Source organism: Mesoplodon densirostris, chromosome 1 (genome assembly GCF_025265405.1).
Source record: "Mesoplodon densirostris isolate mMesDen1 chromosome 1, mMesDen1 primary haplotype, whole genome shotgun sequence".
Classification (NCBI taxonomy): domain Eukaryota; kingdom Metazoa; phylum Chordata; class Mammalia; order Artiodactyla; family Ziphiidae; genus Mesoplodon; species Mesoplodon densirostris.
In genome coordinates, this window is record NC_082661.1 from 236227389 (window position 1) to 236246022 (window position 18634).

Below are 18634 nucleotides of genomic sequence, written 5' to 3' on the forward strand. Positions count from 1 at the left end.
TGAAGATGTGCCTATGTGCTCTCTGATCCTTAATTCTACTTCTAGAAGGTTATCTAGAGATAACACTCCAGACGTTCAAAACTGTAATACAGGAGTATGCATTGTTTGCGGCAGCAGAACAGTATAAGCCTCCACTGACAGAGAATTGTAGTTCATCTCCGGGAGTCGGGGGGCTAGCGTCTGCAGGTGTTAAGAAGCATGCGTGGGCGTGCAGTATCAGCATTGTCGTTCTTCTAAGGGTATCTGTGTATTTGAATATGTTAGAGCACCTGGAAGGATGCTTGGGAGTCTGCTGGCAGTTGTTTCCTTTGTCTAAGGTAATGGGGAAGTCAGGGGGAAAGGTAGACTTTTATTTTCACATCTTTTTGTTAGTGTTTGAATTTTGGGGGGAGCCATATATATAGCTAAAAGAAAAAAAGAGTTGGGTATTAATATCAGAGTCAAGAATTCAGTACCAGTGCTTGATGTCCTGCCATGGCTCAAGGAACGCTTGAACGTGATTTGATGCCTCGGCAGTGTTTTGCAGCGCGGGCCCCCTTTGGCTGGGAGCTCCTCCGTGCTCTCAGGTTGAGCTGCTCCTTTCTCACTCACGCCTCCACACACACCTCTTCACTGTTCACTTTTGTCATCTCTGCAGACCTAAGGACTTGCCTCTTCCTTAAGATCTCTGTAAAAGGAGAGCCACAAAGCGTTGACTCTCTTTCCCCCCCGCCAAAGAAGAAATGAGAGGTTGCTTTAGGAAAGAGGGCTGGGTAGGTAGACACCATGTTCTGGGTAACTTCCTGGGCACCCAGTCAGGAAAGCAGAAAGATAGTGTTCAAGAAAGGATTTTATTGGAGCCAGAAGAGTGAAGGAACTAAAACATTACAAGTATCTTGTTTTCGTTTGGGGATAATGAAAGAAAAGATACTGATACTTCACATTTATTTCCTCCTACCTCAAAACAGCTCCATCCTGTGACAGTGGGATGAGAGAAGACAGGAAGAAAAAAAACACTCCGACACTAAAAGCGTGCCTCTCCTCTCCTGTGGCTCAAGGGTGGGTGAATTCCGCTTTCTCTGGTATTGAGTGGTTCCCCCCCACCCCCTCCATCTAGAGATGATTTAAAAATGTAACTGAGACTTGCATGATTCTCTCTCTGGACTTGCCTTCCCTACATTAGTACTGCTAGTGGGAAGTGAAAGGGTGGTTTGCAGGATGGGAGGGAAGAAGCTGAATGACCAGATCCAGGCCAGGCGGCCACGTGTGGGAGAAGGAGGAAGTACTCCTGCACAGTTTCTGAGTTACATTCGGGTCCTGGTTTTGCCTGGTGGCCTCTGTGAGCCATCCTGGTCCTGGCTCCATTGCACCCTCTGGCCTTCAGATGCTCCACTCGTGGGCAGGAAGGTTGAAGAAGGCAGCTTGTCTGGCCCTTGCCGGTACTTACATTTGTTCTCTGACATTTTATGCGGCTACCATTTTTGCAGTTAGAGGCTCATTCGCACGCTAACAGCTGTTGTACACACGGGGCTGATGGCATGCGTGTCCTGTGTTCACAGGTATTTTCGAATGGACTCTTCTGCATCCCAGTTTCACATAGAGACTCATGAGAACACATCGGGGCTTTGGTCCATGTGGTACCTCAACCATTTTGACCGTGGTGTTGTATTGAATGATGTGTTTGTTTCCAAGGAGACCAAGCGTGTTTTAAAGGTACACATGGTATTTTTTATCCAAGTTTAGCCTATTTTAAGATTTGTTTAGTGTCAAATACTATGAAACTGATATTTACAAAATCTTACTTTCACTTATGAATTTTAAAGCAAGTGTGTTTCTTTTAACGTTTTCAGAATTACATTTAGGCTCTCTTTATTTTTTTCAAACTATTGTTCAAGAAGCTCAAAGGGACCAGGATACATCTTTTAGAGATATTTGCTGTTACTATTATTTAAAAATATTATAAATTATGATTTATTCTAAAAAGATTATATTTAGTAAAAAGAAGCCTGGTTCATGATACAATACTAGGTTTTTGTAAAATACTGCCTGTGAACATTTCAAGATTACTTCTGTGAAATTTAAAAACAGTTGCATGCTAAATATTAAGTGAAACCTATCATTTATATAAAAATATTTCAATATTGGACCTGGAAATAACTGAGTAAAATCGTATTTCTCGAAGTATAGAAAACTTTAGTATCACACATTATAATGATTTTAATCATAATTAGCGTTAGTTAGGAAAGTAATTTCTCTTACTTCTTTTCTTTTTAGATTCTGAATTTCACTGGCCCTTTATTTCTACCTCCAGGCTGTTGGAAAATATTTTCTTTGAAACTTGCCGTTAAAGACTTTGCCATAAATCTATTCACCCGTGTATTTTTGACTACAAACATAGGTGCTGTTTTTGCAGTACCTCTACAGATTTACTTGGCGCCGACCAAGGTATTGTTTACACAGTACATATGTGTTATAATTTTTGTAATAATTATTGTTTCTTTTTGTTAACTTATCTTACGGTGCTTGGACTTTATTGAGTGAGTTGAGCTCATGTTTTTTAAGGCTGCCTAAGAAATTGAAGGATATTACCAGGCCAATCTTAGATGATAAATTGTTCAGATACAGAAATCTTTATTTGAAAAGAGTTTCTATTTCTCATAAGGTGATATGAGGTAATTTTCAAATGAAATAACGCATTACAGGTCGATAGATCTCATTTTCACTTATTTCCAAAATGTATGGAGCAAGGAATATGTGCTTGCTCTAGCAAACACAGTTGAGCTTTTAGTACGTACTTGCAATGACTTCAAATAAACTAAATCGTTAAATGTTTTATTTACACCTCTGGTAACTGGCTCCCAGCTGCTCATAATCCTTGAATTTCCTTAGCGGGCCAAATCTAAAGCCTGAAAGGGTTCACAATTAAGAAAATGCTTTCTAAAATCTGGGTAAATTGTATTTAATTTAGATCTTATCTTAAACATGCCTCATTTTTTCTTAATGTTTATTTCTTTTCATTTAGTTACTGTTATTGCTTCTTTTTGATCCAAGCTCTTCTGTATAATGCTGGGTTCTAATTTTTCACTATGAGACATTCATGCAACCATCTTTATGATTTTTCTCACTTACTAGCGTTGGTGTTTCATAGATAGAAGTGCCTCATGTTTAGCTAAAAGCTTAAAGATAGGGCTTCTAAAATTACGCTAAACAAAATGTAAGGTTGATTTCATTCATCCATATTTTGAGCAGGGGAGGTTTCTTAGAAATTTCCTTCTCCCATCAAGGGATGCATACCAGAAGCATGCCTGGGAGGGAGCAGGCAGGCTGCAGGAATGTGTGGTGCTTGCCGAGCCTAGGAAGTGCGACATTCATTTAAATGTCCTGAGTAGCTTAGGAGTTACTATGGATTAGAGTACAGTTTGTTAAAAAACCCTACTAAGAATGTCCTGAGACTAATTGAATCTTGAATTCAGAAGGCAGCTTTTGGTGTCTGTCGGGCCCAAGGGATGTCACTGTGGGCATTGATTATTGCACAGAATCCACTGTAGTGACCCTGCCTCTGATAGACAGTTAGAGCTCTCATTCAAGGAGAAAGGAAGCCAAGAAACCCCTTTCTAGCAGTTTGGCTTCTGGTCAAAGGGAAGTTCGCTGAGGTGGAGGCCAACGTCTGCTACGCATTTGAGTGCATTAGGATTTTTGTGTTTAGTGTTGTGTTGTAAGTTATTCATATATTACTTTTCAATCTAGGAAGGGAGTCTGGGTTTTGAAGTGATAGCACATTGTGGCATGCATTATTTCATGGGAAAATCAAAAGCGGGTAAGTATTTTGCCCTTAGGCTTTTTGTAGAACTCTAGTTTGGGGTTGGGTGGGAAGTAGTGAGAAAAATTCGTATTTGTAGATGGAATAATTAGTCCTATTAACGTCATTGCATCATATTCTGTTCTTTAAGAGCATGATCATTAATAGAACGACTTGAAATTGTTAAGAATCCTCCAAAAACATCCGAGTGCTCGTGTAATTAAAGCCCCCTTAAGTCTCAGCCTGTACTTTTGTAAGGGATTTTTTTCAGACACGTTATTTGATCATCATAGCAACCTTGTTGCCAGGAACAATTGGAAGATTCTGGTTCTTTTATAAAAGGGCTGACTAGAAGTTAGTAAAAAAATAATTTGGAATTGTGTTTGAAGACTGTAGTACAGGAGCATAAACATCGTATAGGGAGCGCTAGTTGTTGTCTGAGGCTGAAGGCCAGGGTGTTGATAGAGAAAGCTGTTCCTGGGTTTCTTCCTGCTTTTTGACTTATTAAAATATGTAATCTAAGGACAGTGTTATAGCACAGAGATTTCCTTTGGGAGATTCCCACTTTTCCGCCCTGATAATGCTCTTTAGCACAGACAAGACAGAACAGATAAGTAGAGAGGGCAAGGTGAGCCGGAGACCAGCTTACAAATGTAAACACGCACCTTCTCTAGATTGAGCCCTGCTCTGGGCTCTCTTCTGAGGCTTGCTATTTGCCCATCAGCATTCTGCCTAGTAACCCGGCTTAGATGATGACTAGCACTTATGTGGAAGCAGTTTAGCCTTTTAGGTATAAAGCTGTTAAACATGGTCCAAGTATGATTTTTAACTTGTTTCAGACTGTATTCATGAGCCATGTGTCTTTTATGTTATTACCTTCACATAATTCGATTTAGTTTTGTTTTATACGTTTCTTTGATTTGATATATCATTTGCCATTGAGTTAGAGGGACTTTTAGTAAAGCAATCCGAGGACAGGGGGTCATTGCTCACTTTACCGTCCTCTCAGTTTGAGAAGTTTTAACCCTCAGCCCTTGGCATTATTTACTAAGTGAATTGTGTTTTCCGTACATCTAAATAGTACATCTGATTTAACTTATAGAAAATCCTAACTGGGAAGGGAGCCTTTCTCTGGATTGGTCTACCTGGGATGTGGATTCCGAACTTGCAAGTACACTGTATGAAAGATGGAAGAAATTAAAAAATGGTGACGTCTGCAAGTATGTTTTCACCTTTCTTTGTTCAGCACTGGGGAGGTACTGTGACATAATACTTTATTGAAATTTCAACACTGAATTTTTAATATCTAGCCTTTTATTTTGACAAATTTCAAACCTCAGAAGATTTGAAAAGTATAGTATGGTAAATATTCAAACATTCCCAATCAATCTAGACTCACTAGTTGTTTACATTTTACCACTTTTGCTTTTTTCTCTCTCTCTACGTCTATATCTATGTGCGCTTACATACATTTTCTTTTTGCTGAGTCATTTGAAAGTAAGCTGTAGACATCATGATACTTCAACCCTCAGTACTTTATTAGGAAAGACATTCTTTTCGAAGGAGAACGTTTTCCTACATATAACTACACTCCCATTACATACCCAACAAACTTAACACTGATGCAATTATATGAGCTGATACACAGTCTGGATTCACATTTCCCTAGTTGACCCCGAAATATCCATTATAGCTGTCTTTTTCTTTTTCCTTTTTTTTTTAACATCTTTATTGGAGTATAATTGCTTTACAATGTTGTGTTAGTTTCTACCATATAACAAAAAATCAGCTATGTGTATACATATATCCTCATATCCCCTTCCTCTTGCATCTCCCTCCCACCCTCCCTATCCCACCCCTCTAAGTAGTCACAAAGCACAGAGCTGATCTCCTTGTGCTATGCGGGTGTTTCCTACTAGATATCTGTTTTACGTTTGGTAGTGTATATATGTCCATGCCACTCTCTCGCTTCGTCCCAGCTTACCCTTCCCCCTCCCCGTGTCCTCAAGTCCATTCTCTTTGTCTGCATCTTTATTTCTGTCCCACCCCTAGGTTCTTCAGAATCTTTTTTATGTTTTTTAGATTCCATATATATGTGTTAGCATATGGTATTTGTTTTTCTCTTTCTGACTTATTTCACTCTGTATGACAGAATCTAGGTCCATCCACCTCACTACAAATAACTCCATTTCTTTTTATGGCTGAGTCATATTCCATTGTATATATGTGCCACATATTCTTTATCCATTCATCTGTCGATGGATACTCAGGTTACTTCCATGTCTTGGCTATTGTAAATAGAGCTGCAATGAACATTTTGGGACATGACTCTTTTTGAATTATGGTTTTCTCAGGGTATATGCCCAGTAGTGGGATTGCTGGGTCATACGGTAGTTCTATTTTTAGTTTTTGAAGGAACCTCCATACTGTTCTCCATAGTGGCTGTATCAATTTACATTCCCACCAACAGTGCAAGAGTGTTCCCTTTTCTCCACACCCTCTCCAGAATTTCTTGCTTGTAGATTTTTTGATGATGGCCATTCTGACCAGTGTGAGGTGATGCGTCATTGTAGTTTTGATTTGCATTTCTCTAATGATTAGTGATGTTGAGCATCCTTTCATGTGTTTGTTGGCAATCTGTATGTATATCTTCTTTGGAGAAATGTCTATTTAGGTCTTCTGCCCATTTTTCGATTGGGTTGTTTGTTTTTTTGATATTGAGCTGCATGAGCTGCTTGTATATTTTGGAGATTAATCCTTTGTCAATTGCATCGTTTGCAAATATTTTTTCCCATTCTGAGGGTTGCCTTTTGGTCTTGTTTATGGTTTCCTTTGCTGTGCAAAAGCTTTAAGTTTCATTAGGTCCCGTTTGTTTATTTTTGTTTTTATTTCCATTTCTCTAGGAGGTGGGTCAAAAAGGATCTTGCAGTGATTTATGTCATAGAGTGTTCTGCCTATGTTTTCCTCTAAGCGTTTGATAGTTTCTGGCCTTACATTTAGTCTTTAATCCATTTTGAGTTTATTTTTGTGTATGGCGTTAGGGAGTGTTCTAATTTCATTCTTTTACATGTACCTGTCCAGTTTTCCCAGCACCACTTACTGAACAGGTTGTTTTTTCTCCATTGCATATTCTTGCCTCCTTTATCAAAGATAAGGTGATCATGTGTGTGTAGGTTTATCTCTGGGCTTTCTATCCTGTTCCATTGATCTATAATTATATTTTTGTGCCAGTTCTATACTGTCTTTTTTTTTTTTTTTTCTTTTCCCCTTTTTGCGTTATGTGGACCTCTCACTGTTGTGGCCTCTCCCGTTGCGGAGCACAGGCTCCGGATGCGCAGGCCCAGCGGCCATGGCTCACGGGCCCAGCCGCTCCGCGGCATATGGGATCCTCCCAGACCGGGGCACGAACCCGTATCCCCTGCATCGGCAGGCGGACTCTCAACCACTGCGCCACCAGGGAGGCCCTATACTGTCTTGATTACTGTAGCATTGTAGTATAATCTGAAGTCAGGGAGCCTGATTCCTCCAGCTCCATTTTTCTTTCTCAAGATTGCTTTGGCTCTTTGGGGCCTTTTGTGTTTCCATACGAACTGTGAAATTTGTGTTCTAGTTCTGTGAAAAATGCCATTGGTAGTTTGATAGGGTTTGCATTGAATCTGTAGATTGCTTTGGGTAGTATAGTCATTTTCACAATGTGGATTCTTCCAATCCAAGAACATGGTATATCTCTCATTCTGTTTGTATCGTCTTTAATTTCTTTCATCAGTGTCTTATAGTTTTCTGCATACAGGTCTTTTGTCTCCTTAGGTAGGTTTATTCCTAGGTATTTTATTCTTTTTGTTGCAGAGGTAAATGGGAGTGTTTCCTTAATTTCTTTTTCAGATTTTTCATCATTAGTGTATAGGAATGCCAGAGATTTCTGTGCATTAATTTTGTATCCTGCTACTTTACCAAATTCATTGATTAGCTCTAGTAGTTTTCTGGTAGCATCTTTAGGATTCTGTAGTATAGTATCAGGTCATCTGCAGACAGTGACAGTTTTACTTCTTCCTTTCAGATTTGGATTCCTTTTATTTCTTTTTTTTCTCTGATTGCTGTGGCTAGGACTTCCAAGACTATGTTGAATAATAGCGGTGAGAGTAGGCAACCTTGTCTTGTTCCTGATCTTAGAGGAAATGGTTTCAGCTTTTCACCACTGAGAACAATGTTGGCTGTGGGTTTTTCAAATATGGCCTTTATTATGTTGAAGTAGGTTCCCTCTGTGCCTACTTTCTGTAGAGTTTTTATCATAAATGGGTGTTGAATTTTGTCAAAAGCTTTTTCTGCATCTATTGAGATTATATAGTTTTTATCCTTCAGTTTCTTAATTTGGTGTATCTCATTGATTGATTTGCATATATTGAAAAATCCTTGCATTCCTGGCATAAACCCCACTTGATCATGGTGTATGATCCTTTTAATGGGCTGTTGGATTCTGTTTGCTAGTATTTTGTTGAGGGTTTTTGCATCTGTTTTCATCAGTGATATTGACCTGTAGTTTTCTTTTTTTTGTGACGTCTTTGTCTGGTTTTGGTATCAGGGTGCTGGTGGCCTCGTAGAGTGAGTTTGGGAGTGTTCCTCAGCTATAGTTTGGAAGAGCTTGAGAAGGATAGATGTTAACTCTTCTCTAAACGTTTGATAGAATTCGCCTGTGAAGCCATCTGGTCCTGGGCTTTTGTTTGTTGGAAGATTTTTAATCACACTTTCAATTTTAGTGCTTGTGATTGGTCTGTTTATATTTTCTGTTTCTTCCTGGTTCAGTCTCGGAAGGTTGTGCTTTTCTAAGAATTTGTCCATTTCTTCCAGGTTGTCCAATTTATTGGCATAGAGTTGCTTGTAGTAATCTCTCATGATCTTTTGTATTTCTGCAGTGTCAGTTATTACTTCTCCTTTTTCTTTTCTAATTCTACTGATTTGAGTCTTCTCCCTTTTTTCTTGATGAGTCTGGCTAATGGTTTATCAATTTTGTTTATCTTCTCAAAGAACCAGCTTTTAATTTATTGATCTTTGCTATCATTTCCTTCATTTCTTTTTCATTTATTTCTGATCTGATCTTTATGATTTCTTTCCTTCTGCTAACTTTGGGTTTTTTTGGTTCTTTCTCTAATTGCTTTAGCTGTAAGTGTAGGTTGTTTGAGATTTTTCTTATTTCTTGAGGTAAGATTGTATTCCTGTAAACTTCCCTCTTAGAACTGCTTTTGCTGCATCCCATAGGTTTTGGGTCATTTTTTTTTCATTGTCATTTGTTTCTAGGTATTTTTCTATTTCTCTTTGATTTCTTCAGTGATCTCTTGATTATTTATTAGTGTATTGTTTAGCCTCCATGTGTTTGTATTTTTTACAGTTTTTTTCCTGTAATTGATATCTAGTTTCATAATGTTGTGGTCAGAAAAGATACTTGATACACTTTAAATTTTCTTAGATTTCCCAAGGCTTGATTTGTGACCCAAGATATAATCTATCCTGGAGAATGTTCCATGAGCACTTGAGAAGAAAGTGCAGTCTATTTTTTTTGGATGGAATGTCCTATAAATATCAATTAAGTCCATCTTGTTTAATATGTCATTTAAAGCTTGTGTTTCCTTATTTCTTTTCATTGTGGATGATCTGTCCATTGGTGAAAGTGGGGTGTTAAAGTCCCCTACTATGATTGTGTTACTGTTGATTTTCCCTTTTATGGCTCTTAGCATTTGCCCTATGTATTGAGGTGCTCCTATGTTGGGTGCATAAATATTTACGATTGTTGTATCTTTTTCTTAGATTGATCCCTTGATCACTATCTAGTGTCCTTTGTGTCTTGTAATACTTTTTATTTTAAAGTCTATTTTGTCTGATATGAGAATTGCTACTCGAGCTTTCTTTTGCTTTCCATATGCATGGAATATCTTTTTCTAGCCCCTCACTTTCAGTCTTTATGTGTCCCTAGGCCTGAAGTGGGTATCTTGTAGACAGCATATATATGGGTCTTGTTTTTGTATCCATTCAGCCAGTCTGTGTCTTTTGGTGGGAGCATTTAATCCATTTACATTTAAGGTAGTTATCAATATATATGTTCCTATTACCATTTTCTTAATTGTTTGTTATTGTAGGTCCTTTCCTTTTCTTATGTTTCCTGCCTAGAGAAGTTCCTTTAGCATTTGTTGTAAAGCTGGTTTGGTGGTGCTGAATTCTCTTAGCTTTTGCTTGTCTGTAAAGGTTTTAATTTCTCTGTCCAATCTGAATGAGATCCTTGCTGGGTAGAGTAATCTTGATTGTAGGTTTTTCCCTTTCATCACTTTAAATATGTCCTGCCACTCCCTTCTGGCTTGCAGAGTTCCTGCTAAAGATTAGGTGTTAACCTTATGGGGATTCCCTTGTATGTTATTTGTTGCTTTTCCCTTGCTGCTTTTAATATTTTTTCTTTGTATTTAATTTTTGATAGTTTGATTAATATGTGTCTTGGCGTGTTTCTCCTTGGATTTATCCTATATGGGACTCTGCACTTCCTGGCCTTGATTGACTATTTCCTTTTCCATGTTAGGGAAGTATTCAACTGTAATCTCTTCAAATATTTTCTTAGACCCTTTCTTTTTCTCTTCTTCTTCTGGGACCCCTGTAATTCGAATAGTGCGTTTAATGTTGTCCCAGTGGTCTCTGAGACTGTCCTCAATTCTTCTCTTTCTTTTTTCTTTATTCTGCTCTGCAGTAGTTATTTCCACTATTTTATCTTCCAGGTCACTTACCCATTCTTCTGCCTCAGTTATTCTGCTATTGATTCCTTCTAGAGAATTTTTAATTTCATTTATTGTGTTGTTCATCATTGTTTGTTTTCTCTTTAGTCCTTCTAGGTCCTTGTTAAATGTTTCTTGTATTTTCTCCATTCTATTTCCAAGATTTTGGATCATCTTCACTATCATTTCTCTGAATTCTTTTTCAGGTTGACTGCCTATTTCCTCTTCATTTTTTTGGTCTGGTGGGTTTTTACTTTGCTCTTTCATCTGGTGCATATTTCTCTGTCTTCTCATTTTGTTTAACTTACTGTGTTTGGGGTCTCCTTTTTGCAGGCTGCAGGTTTGTAGTTCCCATTGTTTTTGGTGTCTGGCCCCAGTGGGTGAGGTTGGTTCAGTGGGTTGTGTCGACTTCCTGGTGGAGGGGACTGGTGCCTGTGTTCTGGTGGGTGGGGCTGGATCTTGTCTTTCTGGTGGGCAGGACTGTGTCTGGTGGTGTATTTTGGGGTGTCTGTGAACTTAGTATGATTTTAGGCAGCCTGTCTGTGTTCCTGTCTTACTAGTTGTTTGGCATGAGGCATCCAGCACTGGAGCTTGCTGGCCATTAGGTGGAGCTGGGTCTTAGCATTGAGATGGGAGATCTCTGGGAGAGCTCTCGCCAATTGATATTACGTAGGTCCAGGACGTCTCTGGTGGTCCAGTGTCCTGAACTTGGCTCTCCCACCTCAGAGGCTCAGGCCTGACACCAGGCCAGAGCACCAAGACCCTGTCAGCCACATGGCTCAGAAGAAAAGAAAGAAAAGAATAAATAAATAATTTAAAAAATTACAATTAAAAATAATAAAAAGAAAAGTAGAGAATAACCAAACCAATAAACAAATCCCCCAGTGTTAACAAGTGCTAAAAACTATAGTAAGATAAGCATAAAAATCAGAAACAAATCAGTCACAGACTGCCAACCCCAACTCTACAGTTGCTTGCGAAGTCCACCGCCTCAACTTTGGGATGATTCGTTGTCTATTCAGGTATTCCACAGATGTAGGTTACATCAAGCTGATTGGGGGGGATTTCATTTGCTGCTCCTGAGGCTGCTGGGAGAGATTTCCCTTTTCTCTTCTTTGTTTGCACAGCTCCTGGGGTTCAGCTTTGGTTTTGGCCCCGCCTCTGCGTGTAGGTCGCCCTCAGGCATCTGTTCCCGCCCAGACAGGATGGGGATAAAGCAGCGGCTGATTAGGGGGCTCTTGCTCATTCAGTCCGGGGGCGGGGGGAGGAGTATAGTAGTTACAATTGGAACACGGATGAGCCTGCAGCCGTTGAGGCTGACGTGACGTTGCAACAGCCTGAGGCGCACTGTGTGTTCTCCCGAGGAACTTGTCCCTGGATCATGGGACCCTGGCAGTGGCGGGCTGCATAGGCTTCTGGCGGGTTATGGATAGTGACCCGCACTTGCACACAGGATTTTTTGTGGCGGCAGCAGCAGTGTTAGCGGTTCACGCCCGTCTCTGGGGTCCGAGCTGATAGCCACGGCTTGCACCTTCTCTGGAGCTCGTTTAGGCGGTTACCTGAATCTCCTCTCCTCACGCACCCCAAAACAATGGTCTCTTGCCTCTTCGACAGCTCCAGACATTTTCCTGGACTCCCTCCCGGCTACCTGTGGCACAATAGCCCCCTTCAGGCTGCGTTAACACAGCCAACCCCAGTCCTCTCCCTGGGATGTGACCTCTGAAGCCTGAGCCTCAGCTCCCAGCCCCCGTCCGCCCCGGCGGGTGAGCAGACAAGGCTCTCGGGCTGGTGAGTGCCAGTCGGCACCGATCCTCTGTGCGGGAATCTCTCTGCTTTGCCCTCCGCACCCCTTTTGCTGTGCTCTCCTCCGCGGCTCCGAAGCTTTCCCCCTGCCCACACCCCGTCTCCACCAGTGAAGGGGCTTCTAGTGTGTGGAAACTTTTCCTCCTTCACAGCTACCTTCCCAGGGGTGTGGGTCCCGTCCCTATCCTTTTGTCTCTGTTTTTTCTTTTTTCTTTTGCCCTACCCAGGTACATGGGGATCTTTTTTCCTTTTGGGAAGTCTGAGGTCTTCTGCCAGCATTCAGTAGGTGTTCTGTAGGAGTTGTTCCACCTGTAGATGTAGTTTTGATGTATTTGTGGGGAGGAAGGTGATCTCCATGTCCTACTCCTCTGCCATCTTGAAGGTCCCTCCTCTCTTTTTCCTTTTTTAAAATCCAGAGTCCATTCAAGGACCATGCATTGCATTTGGTTGTCATGTTTCCTTAATTTTCTTCAGACTAGTGTCTGCACCTTTTGTCTTTCATAGTGTCAATGTTTTAAAGCGTCCTAGCCAGTTGTCTTATAGGACATTCAATACATTGGATGTTTTGGGGTTGCTTCTTCAACTTTACATTCCTGTTAAGCATTTCGGGGAAGAGTACTAATTACTTGGTCGGTCTTGTGTCCTTATCATTTCATCACCCGAGGGAGGGACATAAATGTCAATTTGTCCCATTATTGACATTGCTCAGTTGAATCATTTGACTCTCTCCATTGTAGATAGTTTGCCTTTTGCAATTAATACATAATATGTGCTATGATAATTCAAGACCATGTACATTTCCTGTTCCCTAAGAATGTTTCACCCCATGACTTTGACATCCATTGATAATCCTTGCCTGGGATCAGTTGTTGAATTGATGGCCGCAAACATGGTGATGTTTCTAATTATTTTGTTCATTCTACACTCTTTTTGAGCATCACTAGGGGTTCTTTGGTCCTTACCACCATTATTATTTTTGATGCTGACTTGTCCCAGATTTGCCTGATGGGAGTGCTGTGTGCCCATCATTCTTTGAGCACTTCCTTGCTTTCTAGTAAAACAGGACCTTCCAGGATCATCTTGTAGTTTGTGTCACCCAGACCCCAAATAAGTCATTTTTTCCCAAGATCCCCTTGTTCCTCTTAGTGGAAGTGATTTCCTTTTTTTCTGTCAAAATTATTTTTCATAATTTCTTTGTTTACGAATTACACAGGAGGAACGTTTTAGGCATGACTCGGTTCGCCCAGTCGAAGAAATCCAAGGAGTCAGAACCCTTTGCTCTCTTCCTGCCTCGTTTGATCCTGGAGCCTGGCCTCGTGTTAAACTTCAGCGCCACCGCCCTGAGGAACAGCGTGGTGAGGGTCCTGCGTCTTTTCATCTCTTCATTTCACCACAGCTCTTGGGTTTTTATGTTATCAGAGTATCGCCACCTTGAGATACTGTTTCAGAACCAAAATTAGTTGAAATTAAGTGATGCACGTATGCCATTCGGTGCTTTTAGGAGGGAGGTGTCAGAAGGACAAAGTAAGGAGTAAAACTCGTGAACAGACTGAAAGTGCTTAAAACAAACACGTTTTATGAAGTCTGTATTCAGTTCAGAATCTGTCAGCTAAGAAAGTATTCAACTGCAACAACAGAGAAAATCCTAACACGGGCTTCAGTAGGAGTGAGTGAGTTTGAAGTTCAAAGGGGAGAGGAATTGACTGGGTGATGGTTCGTGGTTAGATGCAGGTGAGGCACTTTTGCAGGGGCATCTCAGGAGTGGTTCTGCCTTTCCTGGGGTCTGACTCTCCTCTCTGCACATCTAGGTGAAGTACTTTGTGGTGAAGAACCCTTCCTCATGGCCAGTCTCCCTGCAGCTCCTGCCTGTCTCCTTGTACCCGAAGCCCGAGGCTGCCGCCCGCCTGCTGCACAGATGGTAATGCCCAGCTGGTGAAGACCTGTCACGGGGTGTTGGGAGGTCCTGTTAAGACCCCGAATTATTTAACATCCTTTGCGTTTTCCCTGGGACCTGTGTGTGGATGTGCATGGGATCAGCCTGTGACCACAGCCCCCGTCTCCTCAGTGCAGACCCCTGATGGCAATTCCCAGTTCTAGGTACTGTATGGGTCTTGAATGTTACCATGTCAAGTCCAGGGCCCAGCAGAATATTCTTGTCTTGTCAGGGAACCTTTACAATCATGATTTTTCACATGTACTCCTAAAATTTAGAATTGAAATCACAGTGACCTCTGGGCAACACAAGAAATGAGTTTAGTGGTTCAGTGTATTTTAACCTAGTGTTGTTATACAAGATATGATCATAGTTCACGTCTGTTACATCTGATTTTTGCACAGTAGTCACAGTGTCACTTAGAATGTTTCCTCTTCTGGCTCAGTGACACCTGCCCTCATCCCTGGGTCTCAGCTTCAGGACTCCTGATGTTTTGGACCACATGAGTCTCTGTTTGGGGTGGGGGTAGGGGCGTTCTGTTCTTTGAAGGATGTTTAGCAGCATTCCTGGCTTCCACCCAGTAGATGCCAGTGGGACCTCCCCAGCTGCAGCAACCAAAACTGTCTCTAGATGTGGCCAAATGTCCACTGGGAGATAGAACTGTCCATGGCTGAGAGTCACTTCCTATCAGGTTCCATAGCTGTGAACCATTTGGGGAAAAAAAAAATTGCTTCATATTGGGAGCTTTTGTCACCATATGATGCATGTGCTGCCAACATGATTCATTTAACAATATTTATTGAGCTCTTACAACATTCCTGGTACAGTGTGGGGGGCTGGGACACAGGAGTGACAGGTCGGGGTGAATTGGGTCTGTGTGCAAATAAATGCATATGTATCTATATGCACACGTATGTTCTTCTTTCTTTCTTGGTGATCTGAATGCTATTTTAAACATTTTTTTCTTTATAGGTTTGGCACCGATGTGCAGATGATTAATTTCACAACTAGTGAATTCCAGCTCACCAAAGCTTGCCCTTACCGGGTAGGATATCATCTTTAAACAGAAAAAAGAATGCTGACAAACTAGACACATAGCATATGGGCCTCACTGATTTGTGTTTCAAGTGTTTTTATGTAATATATGTGGCTCTCTATTTTTATATTCTAGGAGTTAAGTATACATAGCAGCTTTTTCCAATTAACTAATGCAGCAGGAGCCCATGGTTCATGTGAGCCTGTAAATCATTTTAATTTGATTATTTAGATTCATGTGAGTGAGGAAATAACAATTGAATCAGAGCTATGTAGAAAACCATAAAACTCGAGATCCCAGAATTTATAATTCTCTTAAGATTCCTTGGCCCCATCAAATTCTTTTAAGGGCAAGATAAGGTAAAAACAAATACGTTAAAAAGAAATCTTCTCTTACTAAACTGGCTTCATGTTTTTAGCAGATCACCCAGTTTCTGTGATAGTCACCTGCTCTATAAAAAAGGATTTCTGGGAGTCTTGAGCCTCTGGGCCCTCATGAGGTCTCGCATAAATACCCAGGGAGGGAGTAAACATGTCACGTGGCGAGGACGTTGCTTGACTGGGAACTGGCAGCCTGCTTTCTGAATTTTCACGCAGTCGTTCTGTGGGTCACTGGTATTCTGTGCTTGAGGTCAATTAAAAATGAAGCATCTCTTAAAAAAATATACACACATAGACACGCATATGCATGTCACTGTGGTTCTAATACACACACGTATTCAAATGCCTTGGGTATTTTCTTCTTTCTCTACCCATAACCCTCCAAAGATACACTGCTGGCTCTAGATTAACTTGAAAGAGGGGGGCCACAGATAACCTCCAACTGTAAGTTAGAGGAAATCAAAGCAAGCTTTTAAGTGGATTTTTAACAGAGTTATTTATAGTAAGAAACATGCAAGCAGTAACGTTCCTTTCCCTTTGTCACTGGTCTAGGCAGCAGGGTCTTGCGTTAGCAAGCCTGTCCTGCCCAGTCCCTCTCAGTCTTCTCTTCACCACGCAGTCTCCCAGGACTGTTGGGAGGTAAATGAGTCCAAAATGCTAACAGGTATTTTGTCCCAGGACTGTTTAACCACATGTAATTTGAAATTCCAAAAATAATGCCAGTTTCTTTTACATGTCAGTGTTCTATTCAGATTTAAACAAATGGTGGAACTCACAAAATTTTTAATCTGGGATTGAAGATTTTCCCGGAGAATGTTATACCTTTTGTGACAAAGGAAATATCACCATTGTTAATGTATTACATTGACAGAAAGAATAGTCAGTATCAGTGTCTCTGAGACACTACAAATTTCACTTAAAATTCTTATTAGAATTCTTTGTCATGTAAGAAAGGCCTACACTTTTGTGTCATTGGTTTATTTGTAGAAATGCGGTTCCTTTGGTTAAGAGCATGTGGAATTGGACATTCGAAGTTCCAAATCCAGGCTCCTCCCTGTAGTCCTGGGTAAATTACTTAACTTCTCCAGGTCTCCTCTTTTTCACTCATAATAATGTTCGAAGATTCCATAGGTTTATAGAATGCTTAGCATTTTATATACCTAATTATATTCCAGAGCCTGGCATATAAGAACTATTTTATTTAGTAATTGGTGCTGTTGTTATTATGCTTTTAATACCCTAAATCGGCAGCTTTTTTTCAATATTCATATGTGTATAAAGCAGAATTCCTCCCTTCATGAAGTTTATAATTTTAATGAAAATGAATCAAATACCATCACTATTTCTTCTTTCAGATAGTATGGGAAATGCGAGCAATAACTGAGGGATAAAACAAATTGAAAAACTAAAAATATAGAAAAGAGAAATATTATGCAGACTACATGGTTACAGTTCTAAAGAATTAATAAATTATTTTTAGTGAGAAGGAGCTAGAAGAAACATTGGAAAGAGGGAAAGTCTACCACAATGATGAAGAACTAAATCTTTTTTTTTTTTTTTTCGCGGTATGCAGGCCTCTCACTGTTGTGGCCTTTCCCGTTGTGGAGCACAGGCTCTGGACGCGCAGGCCCAGCGGCCATGGCTCACGGGCCCAGCCGCTCCGCGGCATGTGGGATCTTCCCAGACTGGGGCACGAACCCGCGTCCCCTGCATCAGCAGGCAGACTCTCAACCACTGCGCCACCAGGGAAGCCCGAAGAACTAAATCTTGAATATTAAATTTAGAACACAAAATTTATTCAGAGAAAGTGAAAAATCTTAGGGAGAATAAAGGAGGATATGAATAAATAAAGATCTTTCTCCTAAATGGAGAAACTAAATAAAGATGGTTTCTTTATAAACTTAATATTAAAGAGAATTTAGGGTTGTCCAGCAGTGGACAGGTGGTTTGGTCAGATCCCTGTAGCATTCAAGCAGAGGCTATTGCTCTGTTTTCTTGGTAATGTTTTCCATCCAAAGCATCTTTGCATCAAAGGCCTGTAGCCCCAGCTCCCATCTGGTCCAGGCGGCAAGTTCCCTTTCCAGCCTCCGTGTCAGGTTATCCTGTAGCCTCTGCCTCTGCTTCTTAGCCGGGCTTGGGAACTTTTGATGGGTGTGAACTCTCATGGTAAACAAGTTCCACAGGTTGATTTGGGTGGTCAGATCCAGAAGTTAAAGAAACAGCAGTCATGTTTGTGCATTTTAATGAAGATGGAATCTTGTTCTCTAGGAGTTAATTGCATTTATTAATGACTTGCAGGGTGTGCATTCTGAGGAATCCAGGTTTGGCATCCTCCACTTACATTTGCAGCCTTTGGAAAGGAAAAGGGTTGGTGTAGTTTTCACGCCAGCTGACTATGGAAAAGTCACCTCCCTCATCCTAATCCGGTAGGTGTGTCCCTTTCTCATTGGTTGGCTGACTCTCTTTCTCTCAAGAATCTCTTTAGCTAAGAGGTGACATTGACTCACTCAGGCCCTCAGCGATGAGCTGTGTCCAAGGGTAGGAGAGGCAGTGGCTGAGGAGAGCGGCTCCCTGAGGCTCCACACTTAGGCCTCCTGTGTGTCAGGTTCCTGCCTTGTACCGTGGGGAGCGTGTGCCCACCTCTCCAAGGGCGGTGGTACCCTTCCCGCAGCATCTCATCCACTGTCACAGAGGGCAGAGCACACACGTGAACACACACACACACACACACACACACACACACACACTCACTTACTTTTCTGTCCTCAGCTCAGAAGAATAATTGAAACACTGCCATATACGTTTTCATTCCGTGGTGTTTGGATTTACACTGTTCTCATGTCTGTCTTGCTTCTGGAATTCTCTGTAGCTCCAAAGGACAATGGAAAAAGTCCTTAGTTGAGCCCACTGGCTTGTTTTACTTCTTTTCCTTCCTTTTAAATGAAGAATTATTGC

At 41.0% G+C, this 18634-nt stretch overlaps 1 protein-coding gene across 5 annotated transcripts in view; it reads left to right on the top strand.

The window, feature by feature from the left end:
• The window catches only part of TMEM131L (transmembrane 131 like), a 159909-nt gene that overhangs the window by 103775 nt on the left and 37500 nt on the right, over window positions 1–18634 (top strand). For all 5 annotated transcript variants that reach the window (XM_060116533.1, XM_060116555.1, XM_060116544.1 and 2 more), the window contains exons 12-20: window positions 948–1038; window positions 1539–1692; window positions 2254–2424; window positions 3727–3796; window positions 4881–4998; window positions 13544–13685; window positions 14139–14248; window positions 15236–15308; window positions 17978–18105. In XM_060116533.1, the coding sequence (XP_059972516.1) occupies window positions 948–1038; window positions 1539–1692; window positions 2254–2424; window positions 3727–3796; window positions 4881–4998; window positions 13544–13685; window positions 14139–14248; window positions 15236–15308; window positions 17978–18105 (1057 nt within the window). The remainder of the gene's footprint in view (window positions 1–947; window positions 1039–1538; window positions 1693–2253; window positions 2425–3726; window positions 3797–4880; window positions 4999–13543; window positions 13686–14138; window positions 14249–15235; window positions 15309–17977; window positions 18106–18634) is intronic.